This window comes from Setaria viridis, chromosome 9 (assembly GCF_005286985.2).
Source record: "Setaria viridis chromosome 9, Setaria_viridis_v4.0, whole genome shotgun sequence".
Lineage (NCBI taxonomy): Eukaryota > Viridiplantae > Streptophyta > Magnoliopsida > Poales > Poaceae > Setaria > Setaria viridis.
The window spans coordinates 13,124,174-13,144,501 of record NC_048271.2 but is presented as its reverse complement, the minus strand read 5'-3'; the positions used below and the strand labels follow the sequence as shown (position 1 = coordinate 13,144,501).

The window sequence follows — 20,328 nt, the reverse complement described above, 5'->3', positions numbered from 1 at the left end:
ACAGAAAGGATCAGACTTGTACAATGTCGATAATCAGTCTGAACTAGTAGTATATACTCTGTCTTCAACTCTCGATACATATGTTCAGACTTTTACTATGTCAAACAAGCTGCTTTAAACTGAAGGCAACAATCCAGAAATATTGGAGTATATCTGCAAGCAGATACTGATCCCCAAACCTGTGAATCCATGATGCGCAAAGTAATAAACAGAGCCATACCCATCAGCATAAGCATATGCCTGTCAAGATGATTGGTGCCTGCCCATCTCTTGGGCCAAGTCTCTCATTTTATTTACTGGCCCGAGTTGGCCCAGCTGCCACTTGCACCACGCTTCAACCAAAACGTACTTAGCAAAATACGTCAATGGTCTCATGCCGGGTGGCCCTTCTGCTAATCATGCTCTAGTCCAAGAGAGGTGGAAAACGCTCCATCATTTTCATGCTGGGCGTGGGCAGTCTGAAGTGCGAACACACGTATCAATAAATTAAATCGAGTTTGTGCTAAATCGATCTTAGCTTAATGTTTGCGCATATCAATTTTTTTTCTTTTCTTACAGCAGAAAGCGAAACTTGCATCTCTACTCGTAGCACGCAAATAATCCTTATTAGAGATCACACGAAGTACACATGCACATTATGCACAACACATATTTAAGGAATTAAGATGGATGATCCCTCCAATTTCATAAAGTTACATAAGTTGGATGATGGTATAAATCCCTTAAAGATACTTCGATCAATGGAAGAACAACCAAACGGTTGTTCAAGATACAGAGAGTGACTTGCTGACTCAAATTGGTGTGGCTATAGCACAAAGAGGCACAGCCTTGGTTAGTGTCAGGCCAAACTTTTCAGCCATGTCAACTCCATTTCTTTCAACCTCAGCAGGAAGCCTCCATGTGAACTGATTTAACAGTGATGCAAGAAGTAGATGCACCATCCTTATTGCCAATGGCATTCCTGGGCAGATCCGACGTCCTCCACCGAATGGGATGAGATCGAAGTCCCCACCTCTGAGATCAACTGTCTTTCCCAAGAATCTCTCGGGCATAAACTTCTCAGGTTCAGGCCATGTCTCTTTGTCTCGGCCCATTGCCCATACATTTATGAACACACGAGAGCCTTGAGGAATTGTGTACCCCATTATTTTTATATCAGCCTGAGTATGTCGTGGTAGCAACAACGGGGCAGGAGGATGTAGTCTAAAAGTTTCCTTCACCACGGCTTGAAGATAGGGCAGCTGGCCAATATCAGATTCTTCAATGCTTTTTCTTGAGCCAATAACTGTAGCAAGTTCATCGCAAGCTTTAGCCATCGAAGTTGGGCTTTGAAGCAACTCTGTCATTGCCCATTCCACTGTACTAGAGCTTGTGTCACTCCCAGCAGAAAACAAATCCTAAAAAGGTATACAAATATTAATAATATAATTGTATTTTATATACACATCTACACTACACAAAGCTTAAGAAAAAAATATTTACTTTCCGTTTGAATCTAGCTGAGGAATGTGAATAAATACATTTCTAAGTAAGCAAAACTATCTGCAGGGGATACATAGCTTTTATGATAATCACACAATTATTTCTAGGCACATAATCCCTTTAGTTTTGAAATTTTTATTTTAGGTACATTAAAATAATGTGTGCCTACTTGTCTTTGTAAAGTGCTTCTATTATGTCATAAATTTATTGGAATTACATTTTTTATGAAAATTTATTGGAATTAATACTAATTTTAAAAGAAAATATTGGTGAAAAACACACATTAGACACCATGCCATGTCCAAAACGTATTTTGAATGAGTAAAATGCATGGCCGGTCCTTAAACTTGTGCAGCTGTGTCATTTAGGTTCACATACTCTCAAAATACATATCTGGATCTCTAAACTTGGGTGCGGGTGTCATTTAGGTCCCTATACTATTAGAATGCAGATCTAATAAAAACTTTTTTTACGTAGATATAATTTAATTATAGTCAAATAAAGTGAATTTCAGCTCAAGAGAATATTGATGTGTTGAAGCCAGAAAGATCGATGATCTTTCAATTTGGATGCAATATCTTAACTTGCTAGGTGCCCATGACAAGTGTGCTCTATTATTCTTGGAAAATTGTTGAAATTTGAATAACTCTTAGTTGCACTTACTAAACTAAAATCAGAGATTTATAAGATAAATTACTAAATGAATATTGGGAGAAGCTGAAGGGGTAATAAAATAAGTTAAAAAATATGCCAATGAAAGTAATAGCTTTCTTGATAGCATAAAATTTGATCTTATTATGTTCTATTAGTGGGATGACACTGCATTTCAAGAGTTTAGGGACCTATATGACACCCAAAGGCAAGTTTGGGAGTGAGATCTGCATTTTGAGAGTAGAGGGACCTAAATGACACCCAAGCCCAAGTTTAGTGAGCTAGATATGCATTTTGAGAGTACGGAGACCTAAGTGACATAGATAAACAAGTTTGAGGACCGGCCATGTACTTTATCTTTTTGAATAGAGGGACTAATAATAGATAGAAGACTTGTATGAGGGTAAATTGGAATAGTGGTCCTAAAAATGATAAAAGAAAGGAATTCTCATGCAACACTGCCTGAGACCTATTTTTAAGAGGAACACTCTTTAGAAAACCCACTAGATTGGGATGTTATCGTCTGTAATTATTTAAATTAGTAAATATAATAAAGACAAAAATATAATAGTGCAGACTTATTTTTAAACTAGGAAGGACTGAATCAATTAATCTGGTTTTGTTTATAAGTGAAATTTTAGTTCTTAAAACAATGGCTTCCCTTTCAATTCTTGTATGATAACATATGGAGCAAAAAGTAAGGCAGAATGGTGCGGGGTCAAAGTGTCAAACATTTAGCCAAATCTTTTTTAGCAATCATGCACTCCATCCTTATATTAATATATATACAGTGGCATGCAGGGAAGCCAGGTGCCACGTGCCAGCGACTAAGCATAAAAAAACGCTGCACGGAAGGAAATGACAAACTGGTCAGTTTGTTCCAGCACCTAACCACTCAATCGCCTGGTCCACCCGGCTTGTTGGTGATAAGGATATTTAAGTCCAAGAAGCCAATCTATTGGTCCCTCGCATGTAGGTCAGCCCATATAGATAATAGGAGAAGAAAGACACTTTGTATTGCCATTTTTGATTGACAGGTCTCTCGAGAATCTGACTGAAATGAAACATCATACATTTTGTAGGATGTGGGTTGCGTCACGATAGAGCATTGTTCTGAAAATATCCCTATATGCAGCAGTTTTCAAAAGTGCTCACTACTGCTTTCAGACACCTCTCAGACAGATATTCAGATAGCACAGCTGACAAACACATGCACCCTTGCTCCCCATGCAAAGAATATGGAGAATCTTTGCAGCAAGAAGTTTCAAGTCATCACTGAATGCTTTCAGACACTTTGGACAACAGAAATTCAGAAAAAGCGTGGACGCTTGCTCCCCATGCAGTGAAATGAATACTACGGAACTACAGAGATCTTGTAGTCTGCGGCTTACCGTGAACAGTGACCGGAGCGTGTCGCGGTCCAGCCCCGCCGTGTTGTCGCCGTCCTCGGCGGCGTCGAGCAGCAGGTCGAGGAAGTCGTTCTTCCTGGGCTCGCCGCCGGCCTCGCGGGCGCGCAGCCTCCCGTCGATCTCCTCGTCGAAGATCCGGTGCAGCCGCGCGAACAGCCGCGCCAGGTGCCGCCGCCACCCCTGCAGGTCGGCGGCCGCGAGCGCCGGGTAGTAGTCGGAGATGTTGGGGTAGCCCGCGGCCTCCATGATGTCCGTCACCACCTCCTGGAACTCCTTGGACCCGCCGTCGTCGTCGAGGCTCGTCAGGTCGCGCGAGAAGATGGTGCGGGACACGAGGTTCAGGCTCGTGGTGAACGCCACGCGGCCGACGTTGACGGCCTCCCCGCTCCGAGCAAGCCGGCCGACGTGGTCGACGAGCTCCTGCGCCTTCTCGCGGCGGAGGTGCTGGAGCGCGTCGAGCCGGTGCGGCGCGAAGAGCTCGGTGCCCATGATCTTGCGGAGCGCGCGCCAGCGGGGCGCGTTCGGGAGCCAGACGGAGGAGTTCCTGGCGTGGTCCCCCGGGGCGTCCGGCACGGACCTGTTGCTGAAGGCGGCGTCGTGCCTCTGCAGGAACTCCCGGGCGGCAGCCGGGGAGGAGGCAACCACCGTGGTGACGGAGCCCATTCGGAGGGACATGAGCGGGCCGTGGGTCCTGGAGAGGCGCGCCAGGGAGCGGTGCGGCTGGTTGCCGAGCAGGTGGAGGCTGCCGATGACCGGCAGCGGGCGGGGTCCCGGCGGCAGGCCACGCCGGCGGCGGCCGTGCCCGAGGAGGCCGAGGAGGTAGGCGGCGACGAGGGAGGCGAGCAGCCATGCCAGCCACGGGAACAGCACGGGCGCCATTGCTAACGCAACGGCGTCGAGACGTGACGAGCGAGCTAACGAGACGAAAGGGGACTGGGATAGTGATGTGCGTGGGGCACAGTCAATCCGTCATCTTATATGGGTAGGAGTATTCGTTGGCAAATTTCCTTTTTTGGGTGCGCCCGTTTCTTGGCTTTGACTCGCGAGAGTCCACACGGTGTGGAGGGAGAAACACGCAACTACGCAAGTGGTGATGTAGGACGGGCCACCTTGGCGGCTGCTGGGGCATGGAAAAATGGCTGCTAAATCACCCACCGGCTACGAGCACTTCGTTGAACCAGAAACTGACCTGCCGTGTTAGTCCTTTTTACAGGAAAGGAAAAAACCTCATACAAAAGCAATGTGCCCAAAAAAGATACGGAAAAGATTGACTTTGTGCTTTTCTTGCAATTGATTTCCTGAACTGAAACTGTGAACATGAACCTCTTGTTGCGTATGGCATATTTCATTTCACCTTCATTTTGGGTCACATTTTCATCGCCGGATGGAGCTGGACGGATCGTCGCATGAGGACAGGGATCTGAGTTCTGACTGACTCTCGAAACCTTCGTTTGCCCCCGTGTACGCTGTACAGGCACGCCCGCGGGCTGCAGCATGCAGCGTACATCCATGATGCCGCCATGCCGGAGCGCAGGCGTGCAAACGCGGCGGCGCGCCAGCGTGGAGGGCCACGCGCACGCAGTGGCGCAGCGCGTTGGGCGCCGGACCTCGGCGGCCGCGCGTGGGAACGGGCGAGGACGGTGCGGCGCCGCGAAATGCAGCCGCGCGGGAGGCCAATCCTGCGGGCACGGCGGGGACCAGCGTGGAATCGCTCGCGCGGGGAAGAGCGGCGTAGGCGTCTGGCGGGGCCGACGGATGCGGGGAGTGTGGCTGGGCCTGTTGCCACGCTGCACCTGGGGCGGCGTCACAGTATACCGGATGCTGCTTGGTTGCTGTGCAGCCGACGTCACAGTATACCGGATGCTGCTTGGTTGCTGTGCAGCCACGGCGTTGCCGGTTAAAAAATACACAGTATTCTCGCCACAGCTTGCGGCGCCGATTTAATTTAAGCCGTTGTGGCTAGTCTTTCGATGAGATATGTGCTTTTTTTTTCCTCCAGATTCCTACGAACACGTTCAGGCTCGAATACCACCCTGAATGTACAGAGTCGCCAGCTGGCAGCTGCTCGGCAACGTCTCAATCCCATGTCTGGGGAGCAAGAGCAACTCCAACGGCCTTGCCATCTTCCTCTCCAAGCTAAAATTTAGCAAGTCTGTTGGAAAATCAAGATCTAACAGAATTACTATTCGGATAGCCATCCCATCAGACTTGCTAAATACTCCCCCACACTCTCAAAACTTGGCAAGTAAGTTTGTCTTGCCAAATGTGCAAAATGGGGACTGCAAAATGAAGAGTCTGTTGTAGTACGAAATGGAAAGGCTGTTAAAGTGGATGGAGAGTGTAGATTTTTAGAGCATCTCCAACATACTACCCATTTTTTACTCTCTATCCAAATTGGCAAAAAGATTCATCTCTATATTGAGTTGCTCATTCCAACAGACTATTCATTTCTCAATCTCCAAATGCCAACGGCTAGTTGCCTCTCTAGCATGCCCTCCTTCAACTCTCCCTCTCCACACACTGACGCGTGGGTCTCATGCGTCATCCCCTTCCTCCCTCCTTCCTTTTCCCCTTCTTCCCACCACTGAACTCCTCTGCCTCCACCGTCGCACTATCGACGCCTCTCCCCATCCCCCTCTTGCACCTAGGCCATGGAGCTGCTGGCGTCGGAGCTTGCGCTCACCCCACGTTGGAGCTTGAGCTCACCCTAATGACAACCTCCTCTGCCTCCGTGGCCCATCCCTGTCCCCATTCCCTCTACTTTCCCCTCCAATCTCAAGGCTGCAGCCGGAGGCAGCGACCTCGAGGAAGAACGGGGCAGGTCGAGTAGGCGGAGGTCCCGCGCGGGAAGCTCACAACACCGCATCATGGTGGCCTTGTCGATCTCCAACGTCTGCACGGAGGCCGTGGCGGCCTCGACGCGGATCTAGCTGCGCGTGCCGTCGCCACGCTTCTTTAGGTTTGGGAAGTCGAGCCCCCCAGAGCGGCATCCCATGGGCCCGCTTGCGCCGATGTGGACGGGAGAGCCGGCGACAACGCCGACACGATGTGGGGCAGGTACGCACGGGGGAGAAGCGGCTGCTTGGCGGAGGAGCGATGGTGTGGCTGGGAGAGCGAGCGCAGGGGATAGGCGTGTGGGACCCACACTTGGCAAGTCAAATTGGCTAGGGACATAGGCTTGCCAAGTTTGGGCAACGGGAAGGGAGTTTTGGCCAGCGAGATAGGATAGCAAGTCAGATAACAAGTCTTTTGGACCATGAATTTCTTGTTGGCTTGCTAAAATTTAGCTTGGAAAGTTGGATAGCAACTCTCTTGGAGTTGCTTTAGGAAACTAGCTATTGTGATTTGGAGAGTGCGAAATGGATAGTTTGTTAGAATGAGCAACTTAATATGGAGAGAAATATTTTTGCCAACTTGAATAGAGAGTTAAATGGAGAGTTAAAACTGGATAGTGTGTTGGAGTTGCTCTAAGTCATGTTCCTTCTCTAGGTCAGAGATTTGCCATGTAAAACAACAAGAGTTTAATTTATGCTTGCTTACGCGGATAGTTGATAGTATGTATCATCGACCTGTACGATTGTGATTCTGAGATCAACATCTTCTTACCAAAATTAGACATAAATATAATGTTTACATTTAAATAACCGAACCACATCGTTATATATAGTGCAGTTTCTACTTTCTAGAAAAATACTCCGTTTGCTGAATAATGGACGGCATTGCTGGATTAATTTATTCTGAGAAAACTAACACTAGTAGAGAACTGGGCTTTAATCCCGGTTGATAGGGTGCAAATATCCCGAAAATGCATCCGGGATAAACCAACCGGGACAAAAGGGGGGGTCTTTTATCCCAGGTCACAAGTCACGCGATTTTTCACGCAAAATATGCGCGTGCGCGGTTCGTGGGATTCGAACCCACAACCTCCAACCTCGCACATAACTTCCTTGCCATCCCACCTACACACCACATCTGACTATGTAGGGGTTACTATCCTTTTGTATTAACTCGTGGGGGATCGTCTTTTATCCCGGTTGGTGTTTCCAACCGGGATAAAAGGGTCCCCCACGAGTTAATCCCCTTCCAGTCACCTTCCAAGCACCTCGTTGGGGGCCCTTTTATCCCGGTTTGAAACACCAACCGGGATAAAAGGGGGTCTTTTATCCCGGTTGGTGTTTCAAACTGGGATAAAAGGCTCTTGACCCTTTTATCTCGGTTGGTGTTACCAACCGGGATAAAAGGGGAGGTCTTTTATTCCGGTTGGTGTTTCAAACCGGGATAAAAGGCCTCTCAGAGTCTTTTTTTCCCATTAGCCTTTGCAACCGGGATAAAAGGTTCCGGTTGGTGAGCCCCCCACCAGTGACCGAGTTTTAGTCCCGGAAAGCCAGTTCTCTACTGTAAGCCAAAGGCTGCTTTTTCGGTGATTGATATCTCTAACTGTGTTGTTTGAAAATAAAAATTCTGTTTTCTTTGAACCCAACAGATGTCCAAAAATGAAGTTCACTGTTGGAAAGTGTTCCGTCGGGAATTGAATGCCGGAAGTATATGTCCATACTGTCACTTCCGGAATGTCCAACAAGGCCATGACCGACAACTAATTGTGTGTACTTATTATTAACACAACAATGGTGCTTAGTAGTTTAATACATTATTAAACAATAAGGAAGATCAAAATACAGTTCGATAGACCATTCGTTAATTCAAATTGGTGTAGCTATAGCACAGAGTGGCACGGCCTTTATTAGAGTCACCCCAAATTTTTCTGCCATGTCAACTCCGTTTATTTCGACCTCAACTGGAAGCTTCCATTCGAATTGATTTAACAGTGATCCAAGAACCATATGCATCATCCTAATAGCCAATGGCATGCCAGGGCAAATCCGACGTCCTGCACCAAATGGGATGAGTTCGAAGTCTCCACCTTTGAAATCAATTGTCTTTTCTAAAAATCTCTCGGGCATAAACTTCTCTGGTTCAGACCATACATTTGGATCTCGACCCATTGCCCATATATTTATCAGTAGACGAGCACCTTTAGGTATTGTGTAACCTATCACTTTTGTTGCCACCTCAGCTTGACGTGGTAACAATAACGGAGCAGGAGGATGTAGTCGAAAAGTTTCTTTTACCACAGCCTGAAGATATGGCAACTGGCCAATTTCCGATTCTTCAATATTTCTCCTTATGCCAATAACTCTTGCAAGCTCATCGCAAACTTTATACATTGATACTGGATTTTTAAGCAACTCTGTCATTGCCCATTCCACTGTGTTAGAGCTTGTGTCACTTCCGGCAGCAAATAAATCCTAAAACATGATAATATTATTATGAAATCAACAATCTCAACCAGGAAATAAAGAGGTACTATGTACTTTAAACAAAACAAGTACTATGAAATACATGAAATCATAAAAATTCATGTAGAGATGGTAAACTGTCATCATATATACAGTTATATGTATCTGCCAAATTTCTGTAGGATATACCACTCTTATGGTGCCAAATTTCCTGGGGAACACACAAAGAAAACCCTGATGTTGTCATAGGCTTGCATATATACATGAAAATCTTATAGTGCAAAGAAACCGACTATTTTACTCAGTCAAAGAAGGGAGAAAATCCGATAATTCTCCCATGAATCAACAAAGCAGAAATATAATTATATATTAGCAAGAAAAGAATCACATCTGTTAGATATACTGGATGAACAACGTTTTTATATGATTGAAAAGTACATATATGAAACGATTCACAGTGCAACAGACTTGAAGTGTCAAAAGATGAGATCTAGCTTGGTTTTATATTCAGAAGAGTGATTTCATCGATGTTCCCTAAACTCGTCGTGGATTCTCATCCATAATATCGTACACATTCAAAATGTTCAGGATTTTAGACTTGTCGATCAGTTTGTTGTTTCGTTAACTGTTCAAATTAAATTTTGAGCTTAAGGAACAATTCAGATAACTTAGCTTATGAAAAATATCAAACACCGCCAAAAATCTAAAAAAATAATATAGATTAGGATGTAAGGAACTCATCAAATAAAACATAAATGAGCTCTAACTGAATACAGTAGCTACTAGTATATTTTAATACCAACCTTTGGGAGTTTGATAATGATCAAACTCCCAAAAGGTGTGAGAAGACACATTTTAGTGTGAAATGAAAAGAACCTAGGAGTTCTATATACATGTAGGATAACATATTCGAAGTTTCGAACCATTAATTATTTCAGCAATTGATCTGTTGACCCATGACAATGTTTAATTTTTAGGTGGAATCGCCCCAGACAGATCCCCCACATAATCCAGTAGTCATTACCTCGAGGTTTCTTTCATAACCTTATCTTCACTACGGGAAAGCTATAAATCGCCGAGTGCCTGGGGCACTCGGCGAAACCCTAAAAACACTCGGCAACGTCTTCGCCGAGTGTAACACTCGGCGAAGAGCACACGGCAAAATTTCACTCGGCAAAGCTAAGTTTCCCGAGTGTCTTTGCTCGGGCACTCCGCAAAGAGTGTGCCGAGTGGAAAAAAACACACGGCAAACTATTTTCCAGAAAAAAATAAAAAAAAACATACCCCTGGCCGCCGCTGCCGCCGCCGCCGCCGCCACGCCCAGGCCATCCACGGCCACGGCCACCACGCCGCCCGCTGCCGCCACGCCCGCTGCCGCCCGCCGCTGCCGCCACGCCCGCCGCCACGCCGCTGCCGCCCGCCGCTGCCGCCCGCCGCCGCCACGCCGCTGCCGCCCGCCGCCGCCACGCCGCTGCCGCCCGCCGCTACCGCCCGCCGCCGCCACGCCGATGCTGCCACGCCGCTGCCGCCCGCTGCCGCCGCCACGCCCGCTGCCGCCACGCCGCTGACGCCCGCCGCCGCCACGCCGATGCCGCCACGCCGCTGCCGCCCGCTGCCGCCGCCACGCCCGCTGCCGCCACGCTGCTGACGCCCGCCGCTGCCGCCCGCTGCCGCCGCCACGCCCGCTGCCGCCCGCCGCTACCGCCCGCCACCACGCGCCAGATCCGGAGGGGAGAGAGGTGGGGGCCGCCGGATCCGCGCCGGAGGGGAAGAAGGGGGCGCGGATCCGGCCGGAGGGGAGGGAGCCGGGGAAGGGGAAGAAGGGGGCGGCGGCGGGCGGGGTCGGGCGCTGGGCGGCGGGGCCGGGCGGCGGGCGGCGGGCGGCGGGGCGTCGGGCGGAGGGCGGAGGGCGCCGGGCGGCGGGCCGGGGGGCGCCGGGCGGCGGGAGGGGAGGGGGCCGGGGGAGGGAGATGGCGTCCGCCGGAGGAGAGGGAGGGGAGGGGGCCGGGGGAGGGAGATGGCATGCGGCGGCGGCGGCGGCGGCGGCGGCGGCGGCAGGAGGCGTGGGCCGGGAGGGGGCAGGGAGCGGCAGGAGGCGGCAGGAGGAGAAGAGATAGGGAGTTGGGGGAGGGGGCCGGCCGGGGGTAATTTATTTTGTGGGCCGCCTGTTTGCCGAGTGTCCTACGTGGACACTCGGTAAACGGTTTATTTGCCGAGTGTCCACCATAGGACACTCGGCAAATTTTTTTTAGAAAAGAATTTAAAAAATATCTATCCGTCTCAAAAAAATATCAAATTTTCACACGAATCAATATATGTTCTCTATTGCCTATACAAAAAGTTTTGTAGTCAAACCCAACTCGACCGTCACTTCGACTCTAAATCTTATCGAATCTTCTCAAAATTACTATTCTTCTTCTGAGATGCTTCAGTTTCTAATCATTATACATGATGAAATGTGCAAAACCTTCTCAATTTTTTTCCATAGCCTCCACGTATTATATCATCACATCATGACAAATCTCATGATTTTCAGACTTTGCTTGTTTTTTTTACAATTTAAAAATACTACTGCCACACGTTCATGGTCGTGTTTCTTGAACAAGATGTTCGAAATTTCTTTTCATTTCATGGGTCAGGTCTCAAATTGGGCCAAATAACATGAATATCATTTTTCTACTCATTTTGTTCCATAATTTGAATCACTTGCAGTTCAAATTTGACTTATACCAAAAATTTCCTTGAAATGCAATTAATTAAATAAATATAGCAAATAAATCCAAAAATATACCAAATTTTAACATGGAGTACCACATGTTGTATGTGGGGAGTAGAAAAAATTTCGTGGTGAAAAGAGGAAAAAAAATTATTTTTTTGCCGAGTGTCAAAAAAAACACTCGGCAAACTCCCCTCTTTGCCGAGTGTTTTTTTTGACACTCGGCAAAGAGGGGGCTTTGCCGAGTGTTTTTTATTTGACACTCGGCAAAGTCCCGATTTGCCGAGTGTTTTTTTTTCGCCGAGTGTTTGTGGCTTGGCACTCGGCGAAGAGCTTGTTTGCCGAGTGTCCGAAAAAAAACACTCGGCAAAAAGAAAACACTCGGCAAATTTAAGGTTTCCCGTAGTGCTTGGAACATACCAAAAATTCCAGCATGATAGTAATACCTGAAGTTGGACTTATGTGGCCCTTGGAATGTGTAGCATAACGTGTTAAAAGTGTCACGCTCGATGGTGTGATGGATCATTTTCACCAAATTTCATGACAGTAGCCCAAAAATAGTCCTACAACGATGATTGAACGCAGGACACAAACTAAATTACAGAAGTGTCACACTCAATCGAGATCCTTTGCCGTGGTTACTATCACATGCTTGATCATTGAAATCTTTTGAAGGAAAATTCTTTGATTCTCTAGAGAACCTAGAAACTTTTTTGGTGGAGCTGGCTAACCGTACAAAAGTATAACACACATTGGGCACTGTGCATTTATATACACCAGATATTCTAATATGAGGACAAGCGCTCGTTTGGTTCCTAGTAGCGTGCGACGCACCTACCCCCTCTGTTCTTTTCTTTTCTGTTGTTTTCTCCTTTTCCTTCTCCTTCATTCATATCTTCTATTTTCCTACACTTTATCCTACATTTGCTTCTGCCTGCTATAAACAATTATATACAATATAGCACCTTATCCATTCCTCCCTGATTTTTAGAAAAAAGTATTTAAAGAATTTTGTAAAGTTCACCACAACTTGTTAATAGAAGTTATTTTTAAGATTACAAGAAGACTCGGTTGAAGAAATTTCCGAGAAAACTTGATTGATGAAGTTGTCCCAACTTGTTTTAAGAAATCCCCATAAAAGTTATCTAACAAATGTTTCCTTGAGAAGTTCTTGCAAAACGTTCTCTCAAGAGAACTTCTATTGACAATGTTTCTCCTAAAATATTGTCTTGATAAATTGTATTGAGATGTTCTTTGAAGGAGTTGTTCATGCAAGTTGTGTGAATATATAAGTCATAATTCTATAGAAGTGAAAGTTGCATTATAGAAAAATCTTAAAACCGCAAAGTCACGAGCTGTTAGAAGTTAGAACATCACAGACCAGGAGGCGTCCTAACATGTGCACCAGCTGACCAACACGGTCCATTATATACGCAGTCACGGTATGCAAAACATATAAATTAGCGATTTTCTACCATCTCTTGAACATATACCAAGGAGTAACACCAATGGTTATAGTACACTTATGGTTAGAATTGTAGCACTTCATTTGTAACACCAAGGACTACTAACTAACATCCGTTAAAGATTAGTAAGGCATGATTTTTACTTGAAACTGTCTTTAAAACTAGACTTTGACCCCTTCATTTGTCAAATATTAGAATGTTTGTACCAACAAAATCACAATATATCATAACCGTAATAAAGCATTCAAACATGAATTCAATGGTATCATTTTCTGTACAACAAAATTTGCATCCTGTCAGACTAACCATTGGCTAAAAATAACAAGGTTTGAGTCTTCCAAAACATGCATGCCATATATGATCGGGCGGTGATAAAAACCAGTACTTACAGTTAGCATTGACCGTAGCGTGTCACGGTCGAGCCCCGCCGAGCCTTTATCGCCCGTCGTCGTCTCGCTGTCCAGCAACAGGTCAAGGAAGTCGTTCTTTCGAGGCTGTCCGCTCCTGCGGTCATGCAGCCTCCCGTCGATCTCCTCGTCGAACACCCGGTGCAGCCGTGCAATCAACTTGGCCGCTTTCCGGCGGCAGCCTTGCAGGTCGGCCGCCGCGAACGCCGGGTAGAAGTCCGACAAGTTCGGCCTGCCCGCGGCCTCCATGAGCTCCGTCACCAATTCCTGGAACTCCTTGGACTCGCCATGGTCGTCCAGGTTCGTCAGGTCGCGCGAGAAGATGTTGCCCGATAGGAGGTTGAGCACCGTCGCGAACGCCGCGCGGCCGACGTCCACCGCCGCGTCCTCGCCGGCGAGCCGGCCCACGTGGTCCACGAGCTGCCGCACCTTCTCGCGCCGGAGGTGCCGGAGCGCGTCCAGCCTGTGCGGCACGAAGAGCTCCCTGGCCATGATCTTCCGGAGCGCGCGCCAGCTCGGTGATGAGTTGGGCAGCCACACCACGGAGCTCCTGGCGTGGGCGTCGATGGCGTCCGGCACGGACCGCGTCGCGAAGATGGCGTCGTGCGTCTGCAGGAACTCGCGCGCGACCTCCGGCGAGGACGCGACCACCGTGGTGACGGCTCCGAGGCGGAGGGACATGAGCGGGCCGTGGATCTTGGCGAGGCCCGCGAGGGAGCGGTGCGGCTGGTCACCGAGGAGGTGGAGGTTGCCGATGAGGGGCAGAGGGCGAGGTCCCGGTGGGAGGCCGCGGCGTGCATGTGCTCGGAGGTCGAGGAAGTAGACGGCAAGGAGGGTGGCCAGAAGCCATGGCAGCAGCCATGGGAGCAGCTCAGCCATTCTACTCTGTCTACAAAACTGTGAACGAACAGGGCTATTCGTTCTGTGCATGCGTGACTCTCTGGGGCGGGCCTTTATTGATCCAATAGACTAATAGAGCTGTCGAAGTCAGTGTTTGTCGATTCTTCCTCCGTGCGTGGTTCTTATCATCCGTAACCGTATGCCGTATCTGTCAATATTGTAATTATTTTTGTTAAATTTTATTAGGCCCGCATGTCTTGTCGGAACTACAAATGTTGCTGGTTTTTTTTTCACGAGTCACGTCATTTCATTAAAAAAGAGAAATAGTTGAAGTAGAGTATAGCGAGGCAAGCTTATTTGTGTTGTGGAACGATTTTTTTTCATTTGTTTACTCTTTTCTAAAGAAAATGCATTCATATACGAAAATTATTCTAGATAATTCAATTAATTAATTGAAATAGAGTAGATTCTTTGATTAGAAATACGAGGTCGTTTGTGTTTGTCCTAAGTTATACTATCTTTTTTTTCGAATCACACAGTACAGACGTAGACGCTCACATGCACGCACGCACACTCGCTTCTACGAACACACGCGCGCAACCCTACCCCTATGATCACCTTCGAAAGACTGAGACGATAAATCCTCGAGATTGACAAAGTCACCACTGGCGCCTATCTGACAAGCACGTTGCCTACCAATGAAAGAATAGCTCGGTTAAATCCTAGAATAAATCCATGAAAATGTGAGCACCAGTATCGAGTCGAGGATTCAAACTCTGGTGGGCATGTTCCACCGCAAGGAACCTTACCAGTTAAGATACGCTCAGTTCATTAAGTTATACTAATCTAATATGAGTAACAATATCTAAATTATATTTTCTCAAAAGAGCAGAGTTAGAATATTATAAAAGTATTTTTTAAACAAATCTAGTAATATCAATCATCTATGGTCAATATATATAAAAATATCGATGATCAAAGTTAATAAAGTTTGCCTTATTATGACAAACTAAGATGAACTTACATTTTTTTGTCTGAGGAAGTAGCTCGTATATCTAGTCTAATATATTGAAGCTAGGGTGGATGCCTCTACACATTTGTTTCATAAGAAACTGAATTGATCCAAATATTTTCTCATTGAATAAAGGTTATTTACTAGCTCGATAAAATCCATGCACTGGGCTACTCTAAATTTGGCATCGTAAAATCCATGCACCCAAACTTTCTCAAAGAACACCGTGCCTGTACTGTGCCACCACATGCCTCAAAACAGCATCGTGCTGTTCAGGAATCCAAGAACCCTTGTGTGTCTTCCAGTAACTAGCCAGATTGGCGCGCTATGCGCGCCTGTACCAAAGAGATTGACCTGAAGTAGTAATGAAAAAATGCTGGCTCATATTATACTCAAAATAACATAACATCGATGTATTAAATCAAATCCAAAAGCTAAAGTAAATCGGTATAATAGCTCAAAGTCTGAGAGTGCGCCAATCCCAAGTACTTTAGTATAGAGGTACACACAAGTTTTTCTCTTAGGACTTCACTAACATTTGGGTGTTAGTAGATATAGCTGATAGATTGGCTTACATTGATTATGAGTTTTGGTAGGGGTAAAAGATAAAATTAGAATGAATGAATAATTCAATCATATTTTGTGAGTTTATGAAGTGAAAGTAAAGTAAAAAAGTAGTAGAGCAACTGCATGTGAACGTAGTATACAAAGTTTAGTTATTGTTTTTATATATAGGAAATAATTAAATATATTTTTATACTTTCCATACAATATAATTGCAAATAAGTGAAAGTGCCTCTAGCCTAGTAGTTAGAGCACCTGAGTAGCACCCCATAGATGCGGGTTCGACTCCCCGTGGGAGTGGTCTGGAATAAAAAAATTTATAAAAAATAGGTAGGGGCTTCCTTGCTGACTTCGGTAAAAAAAATATAACTACAAATAATGGAAAAACCGTCATTGATATTTTTTAAAAAGATCAGCGACCCACTCAATAGAATCGTGGGTCCCACCAAACAATGTACGTGGGTCCCACCTGAATCGTACATGGGTCCCACCTGAATGTGTGTGGGTCCCTATCAGTGTTTTATACCTTGCAACCTACTGAGGGTTATCCCTAGAACTCGAAGGTAAAAGTGGGGACACAAGACACAAATTTATACAGGTTCAGGCAACCAGAGTAGCGTAATACCCAATGTCCTGTTTGGGGTATTGTATATTGCACTCTGCGCTTGGGTGTTGTTTGGTGTTGAGGATTTGGTCCTCTGTTGTGGTTCTATGAGGTCTTCACCTCTGTTGGTCTGAGCTGCCAATCTAGGTACCACTGCCCTCCTTTATATACTCCAGGGGGCAGGATTACTAGTCGGTTACAAGGAGGAGTTATAGTAGGATTACATGGTATGGGACCTAGTAGGATTACAGAGGAATTCTAATAGGAGTCTGCCTTCTTCCTTCCTTGCAAGTACTGGGGATCTATCCCCGAAAAGCCCCTGAGCGCTTTATAGTCGAATGCAGCAGTCTTCGAGTACTTTTCAGGTCCTCGACGAGTAGTTTAGTGCTTCTCGAGTACTTTGTCTGGCTGAATCTTCAAAGTTCCTCAAAGCTGCCTTGAGGCTATGGTGTGCTCAAGCCCTTGATCGTCTTGATTTTGTAATCTTTATCTTTGGAATGTGATATGGAGGGCGACGAAAGTCGCACTCCATATGGAGTAGCCCTCGAGCCTTAGGTTGAATCGAAGAATTAGGCTGAGGGTCAATAAAATCTTAAATCTTCGTCTTTCATCTTGAAAAAAATCAACTGTTGGGTGTAGCTTATCAGCCCCCGAGCCTTGGAATGATTAAATAATCAATCTGAGGGTCTTTAGTCTTCACACAAGTCATCATCCGAGTTGTATTGCGGTGTCCAGCCCCCCTGTTTATGCGCAAGGTGAGCCGTAGAAGCCACGTCGAGTAGCTATTTAGCGCTTAGCCCCCAAGCTTGGAAGATAGCTGAGCCATTGGAGATATTCCGAGTAGTAATTAGCGCTTAGCCTTCGAGATTAGGAGCTAGCGGAGCCATTATAGGTACGCTGAGCGTCCTGGAGAGTCGTCGCCAAAGCTTGACCTGCAAAAAAGAGATGCATACGTTATGTAGCATATTTGTAGAATATTGAAACTACTAAAATTTATTCAGTGATCAATCTAATGTAAATGTTGTGTGTCATGTTCTTGTTTCGGCCATATTTTTCCCGAGTAGTTAGCCTGTTATATTTAGGCTCCTAGTTCCTGTTTAGCCATTGCCACTGCGTGTGAGATCTTTGTCTCGTGTATGCGTAATGGCACTGCTGCTACGGAGAGATCTTTATCTCGCGTCCTAGCGTTTAGGCATGATAGAAGATCCGAGGCTTTCACGAATTAAGGCGCGTTCTGCTCGAGGATATTGGTGACCGCTAAGAGACATTTAAAATAAGTAGTCGGCATTGCGACAAAAAGACTGCGCGATTGCGCGTAAAGTAGTCATTAAAACTTTTCTGCCTTTTTGGCGAGAAGAGCGTGTGTTACCGCGCATAAGATTTGTGCCTCCTTAGGGTGCAGCTGCTACGAGCCTCCAGCACTTAGTGCACCAAACTTCGTGGCAGAGCTTTTGGAACTTAGTACACCAAACCCGCAATGATAGCCTCTGTAATTCGGTGTACCAAACCCATAGCTGTCGGTTGACATGCCCCAAGAATAATTGATAAAGTGTAGCTCTGGAGGGTAATTATTGTCGAGAGGCATACACAAATAGGTACTCGGCGCATTGCCCATCATGTGAAAAATAAGCCAAAATAATTATATGAAATAATTAAAAAAGGTGACTTAGCTTGATTCGTGGACAATTGTCGACGAAATTGTGTCGATTGTTGATGAGGCCAACTAGTCAGAGTCGATTTTGACTAGTTGTTGATCATGTGGAACCCGCCCTCAACTAGTTTTCTAGTCGAGACGAGTAGTTGAAGTAGACCGTCCTCGACTAGTTTTCTAGTCGAGACGAGTAGTTGATATTGTCGTCGGTGACTTGATGCGGCCGGACGTCGGGGTAGCAGTGCTCGCGTACATCTTCTATGTTCGTTAGGCTATGATTTTGAGGTCTTCTGGTAGCCTTCCATGTGGGTAGCACAAATCCCTCAAAATTGCTTTTCATGGAGAGTAGTCGGAGCTGATTATTTGCCTCAATCTGCGCGTGACTGTAACAAATCTTTGTCATGTTAAAAATTATGGCGTGGATCCCTCAGTCTGCCTGATCTCCTAACTCAAATCAAATTTGCCTCTGCCTTGATCGACGAGCCGCATGCAGTAGCTTGCAGCTGAAACCGACTCAATCTTCGATTGGAACACGGAGCGCATCGATTCTGTCTCGGCGTAGATATGTCTGCTCGAAATTCCGACTCGGTGACTTGCGTCTTGTCTAGTAGATTGATCTTGATGATGAGGCCCTTCAAGCTCATCCGATAATCTTGACAATCATCCCTACCTGGTGCGTTAGATATCAGTGTTTAGACTCGGCAACCCACTGAGGGGTATCCTGAGGTACTAGATTGGTTGGTGGGAAATCGTCGAACCTGAAACTCGAAGGTAAAAGTGGGGACACAAGATATAGATTTATACAAGTTCGGGCCGCTAGAGTAGCGTAATACCCTACGTCCTGTTTGGGGTGTTGTATATTATGCCCTACGCTTGGGTGTTGTTTGGTGTTGAGAATTTGGTCCTCTGTTGTGGTTCTATGAGGTCTTCACCTCTGTTGGTTTGAGCTACCGATCTAGGTACCCCTGCCCTCCTTTATATACTCTAGGTGGTGGGATTACTAGTCGGTTATAAGGAGTCCTAGTAGGATTACATGGTATGAGTCCTAGTAGGATTACAGGGAAATTCTAGTAGGAATCCGCCTTCTTCCTTCCTTGCGGGTACTAGGGATCTATCCCTGACAGTCCCACCTGGACAGTACGTGGGTCCCACATGGATCCTTATGTGGGTCCCACGAGGAGCCACGATTCACAAGGAGCCTCGAAATATGGGCCCTTTAGTATATGTACAGTAAATTGGTATAATAGCTCAGAGTCTAGGAGCGTGCCGATCCCAAGTATTTTAGTACAGAGGTACAAACAACTTTTTCTCATAGTAATTCACTAACTTTTGGGTGTTAGTAGATATAGCTGATGGATTGGCTTACATTGATTATGGATTTTGGTAGGGGTAAAAGTTAAAATTACAATGAATGAATAATTCAATCATATTTTTGTGAGTTTATGAAGTGAAAGTAAAGTCAAAAAGTAGTACGGCTACCACATGTGAACGTAGTATACAAAGTTTAGTTATTGTTTTTATGTATAGAAAATAGTTAAATATATTTTTATACTTTCCATACAATATAACTGCAAATAAGTGAAAGTGCCTCTAGCCTAGTGGTTAGAGCACCTGAGTAGCATCCCGTAGACTTGGGTTCGACTCGATTCCCCGTGGAAGCGAATTAAATGGGTTTGGAATAAAAAAAATTATAATAAAATAGGTAGGAGCTTCCTGTTGATTTCGATAAAAAAAATAAGTGCAAATAATGGAAAAACTGTTATTGATATTTTTTAAAATGACCATGGGACTACTCAATAGATCCTACCAAACAATGTGCGTGGGTCCATCTAAATGTGCGTGGTAGTGTGTGGGTCCCACCTAAATTGTACGTGGGTTCCACATGGATCCTTGTGTGGGTCCAAACGTGGGGCCACAATTCACGAGGAGCCTCAAAATCTAGGCCCTTCAGTATATGTAACTAGCCAGATTAGCACGCTATGCGTGTCTATACCAAAGAGATTGACCTAAATTAATAATAAAAAATGTTGTCTCGCTCAAAACAAAAAGCTAGAATAAATCGGTATAGTAGCTCAGAGTCTGAGAGCATACCGATCCCAAGCACTTTAGTATAGAGGTACAAATAATTTTTTCTTAGGAATTCACTAACTTTTTGGTGTTAGTAGATATAGCTGATTATCTTATACTGATTATTTATTGTAGGGGTAAAATATAAAATTAGCTATGAAT

At 45.8% G+C, this 20,328-nt stretch overlaps 2 protein-coding genes across 2 annotated transcripts; both read right to left on the bottom strand.

Moving 5' to 3' along the window:
• Positions 1 to 635: 635 nt before the first annotated feature.
• LOC117836266 (geraniol 8-hydroxylase) lies at positions 636 to 4,488 on the bottom strand. Its single transcript, XM_034715653.2, has 2 exons — positions 3,525 to 4,488; positions 636 to 1,397 (listed from the first exon to the last, which is right to left on the bottom strand). The coding sequence occupies exons 1-2, from the start codon at positions 4,419 to 4,421 to the stop codon at positions 792 to 794; spliced, it is 1,503 nt and encodes a 500-aa protein (XP_034571544.1). The 5' UTR covers positions 4,422 to 4,488; the 3' UTR covers positions 636 to 791.
• A 3,638-nt stretch (positions 4,489 to 8,126) lies between these two features.
• LOC117836572 (geraniol 8-hydroxylase) lies at positions 8,127 to 14,379 on the bottom strand. Its single transcript, XM_034716028.2, has 2 exons — positions 13,411 to 14,379; positions 8,127 to 8,848 (listed from the first exon to the last, which is right to left on the bottom strand). The coding sequence occupies exons 1-2, from the start codon at positions 14,356 to 14,358 to the stop codon at positions 8,243 to 8,245; spliced, it is 1,554 nt and encodes a 517-aa protein (XP_034571919.1). The 5' UTR covers positions 14,359 to 14,379; the 3' UTR covers positions 8,127 to 8,242.
• Between the last annotated feature and the right edge of the window lie 5,949 nt (positions 14,380 to 20,328).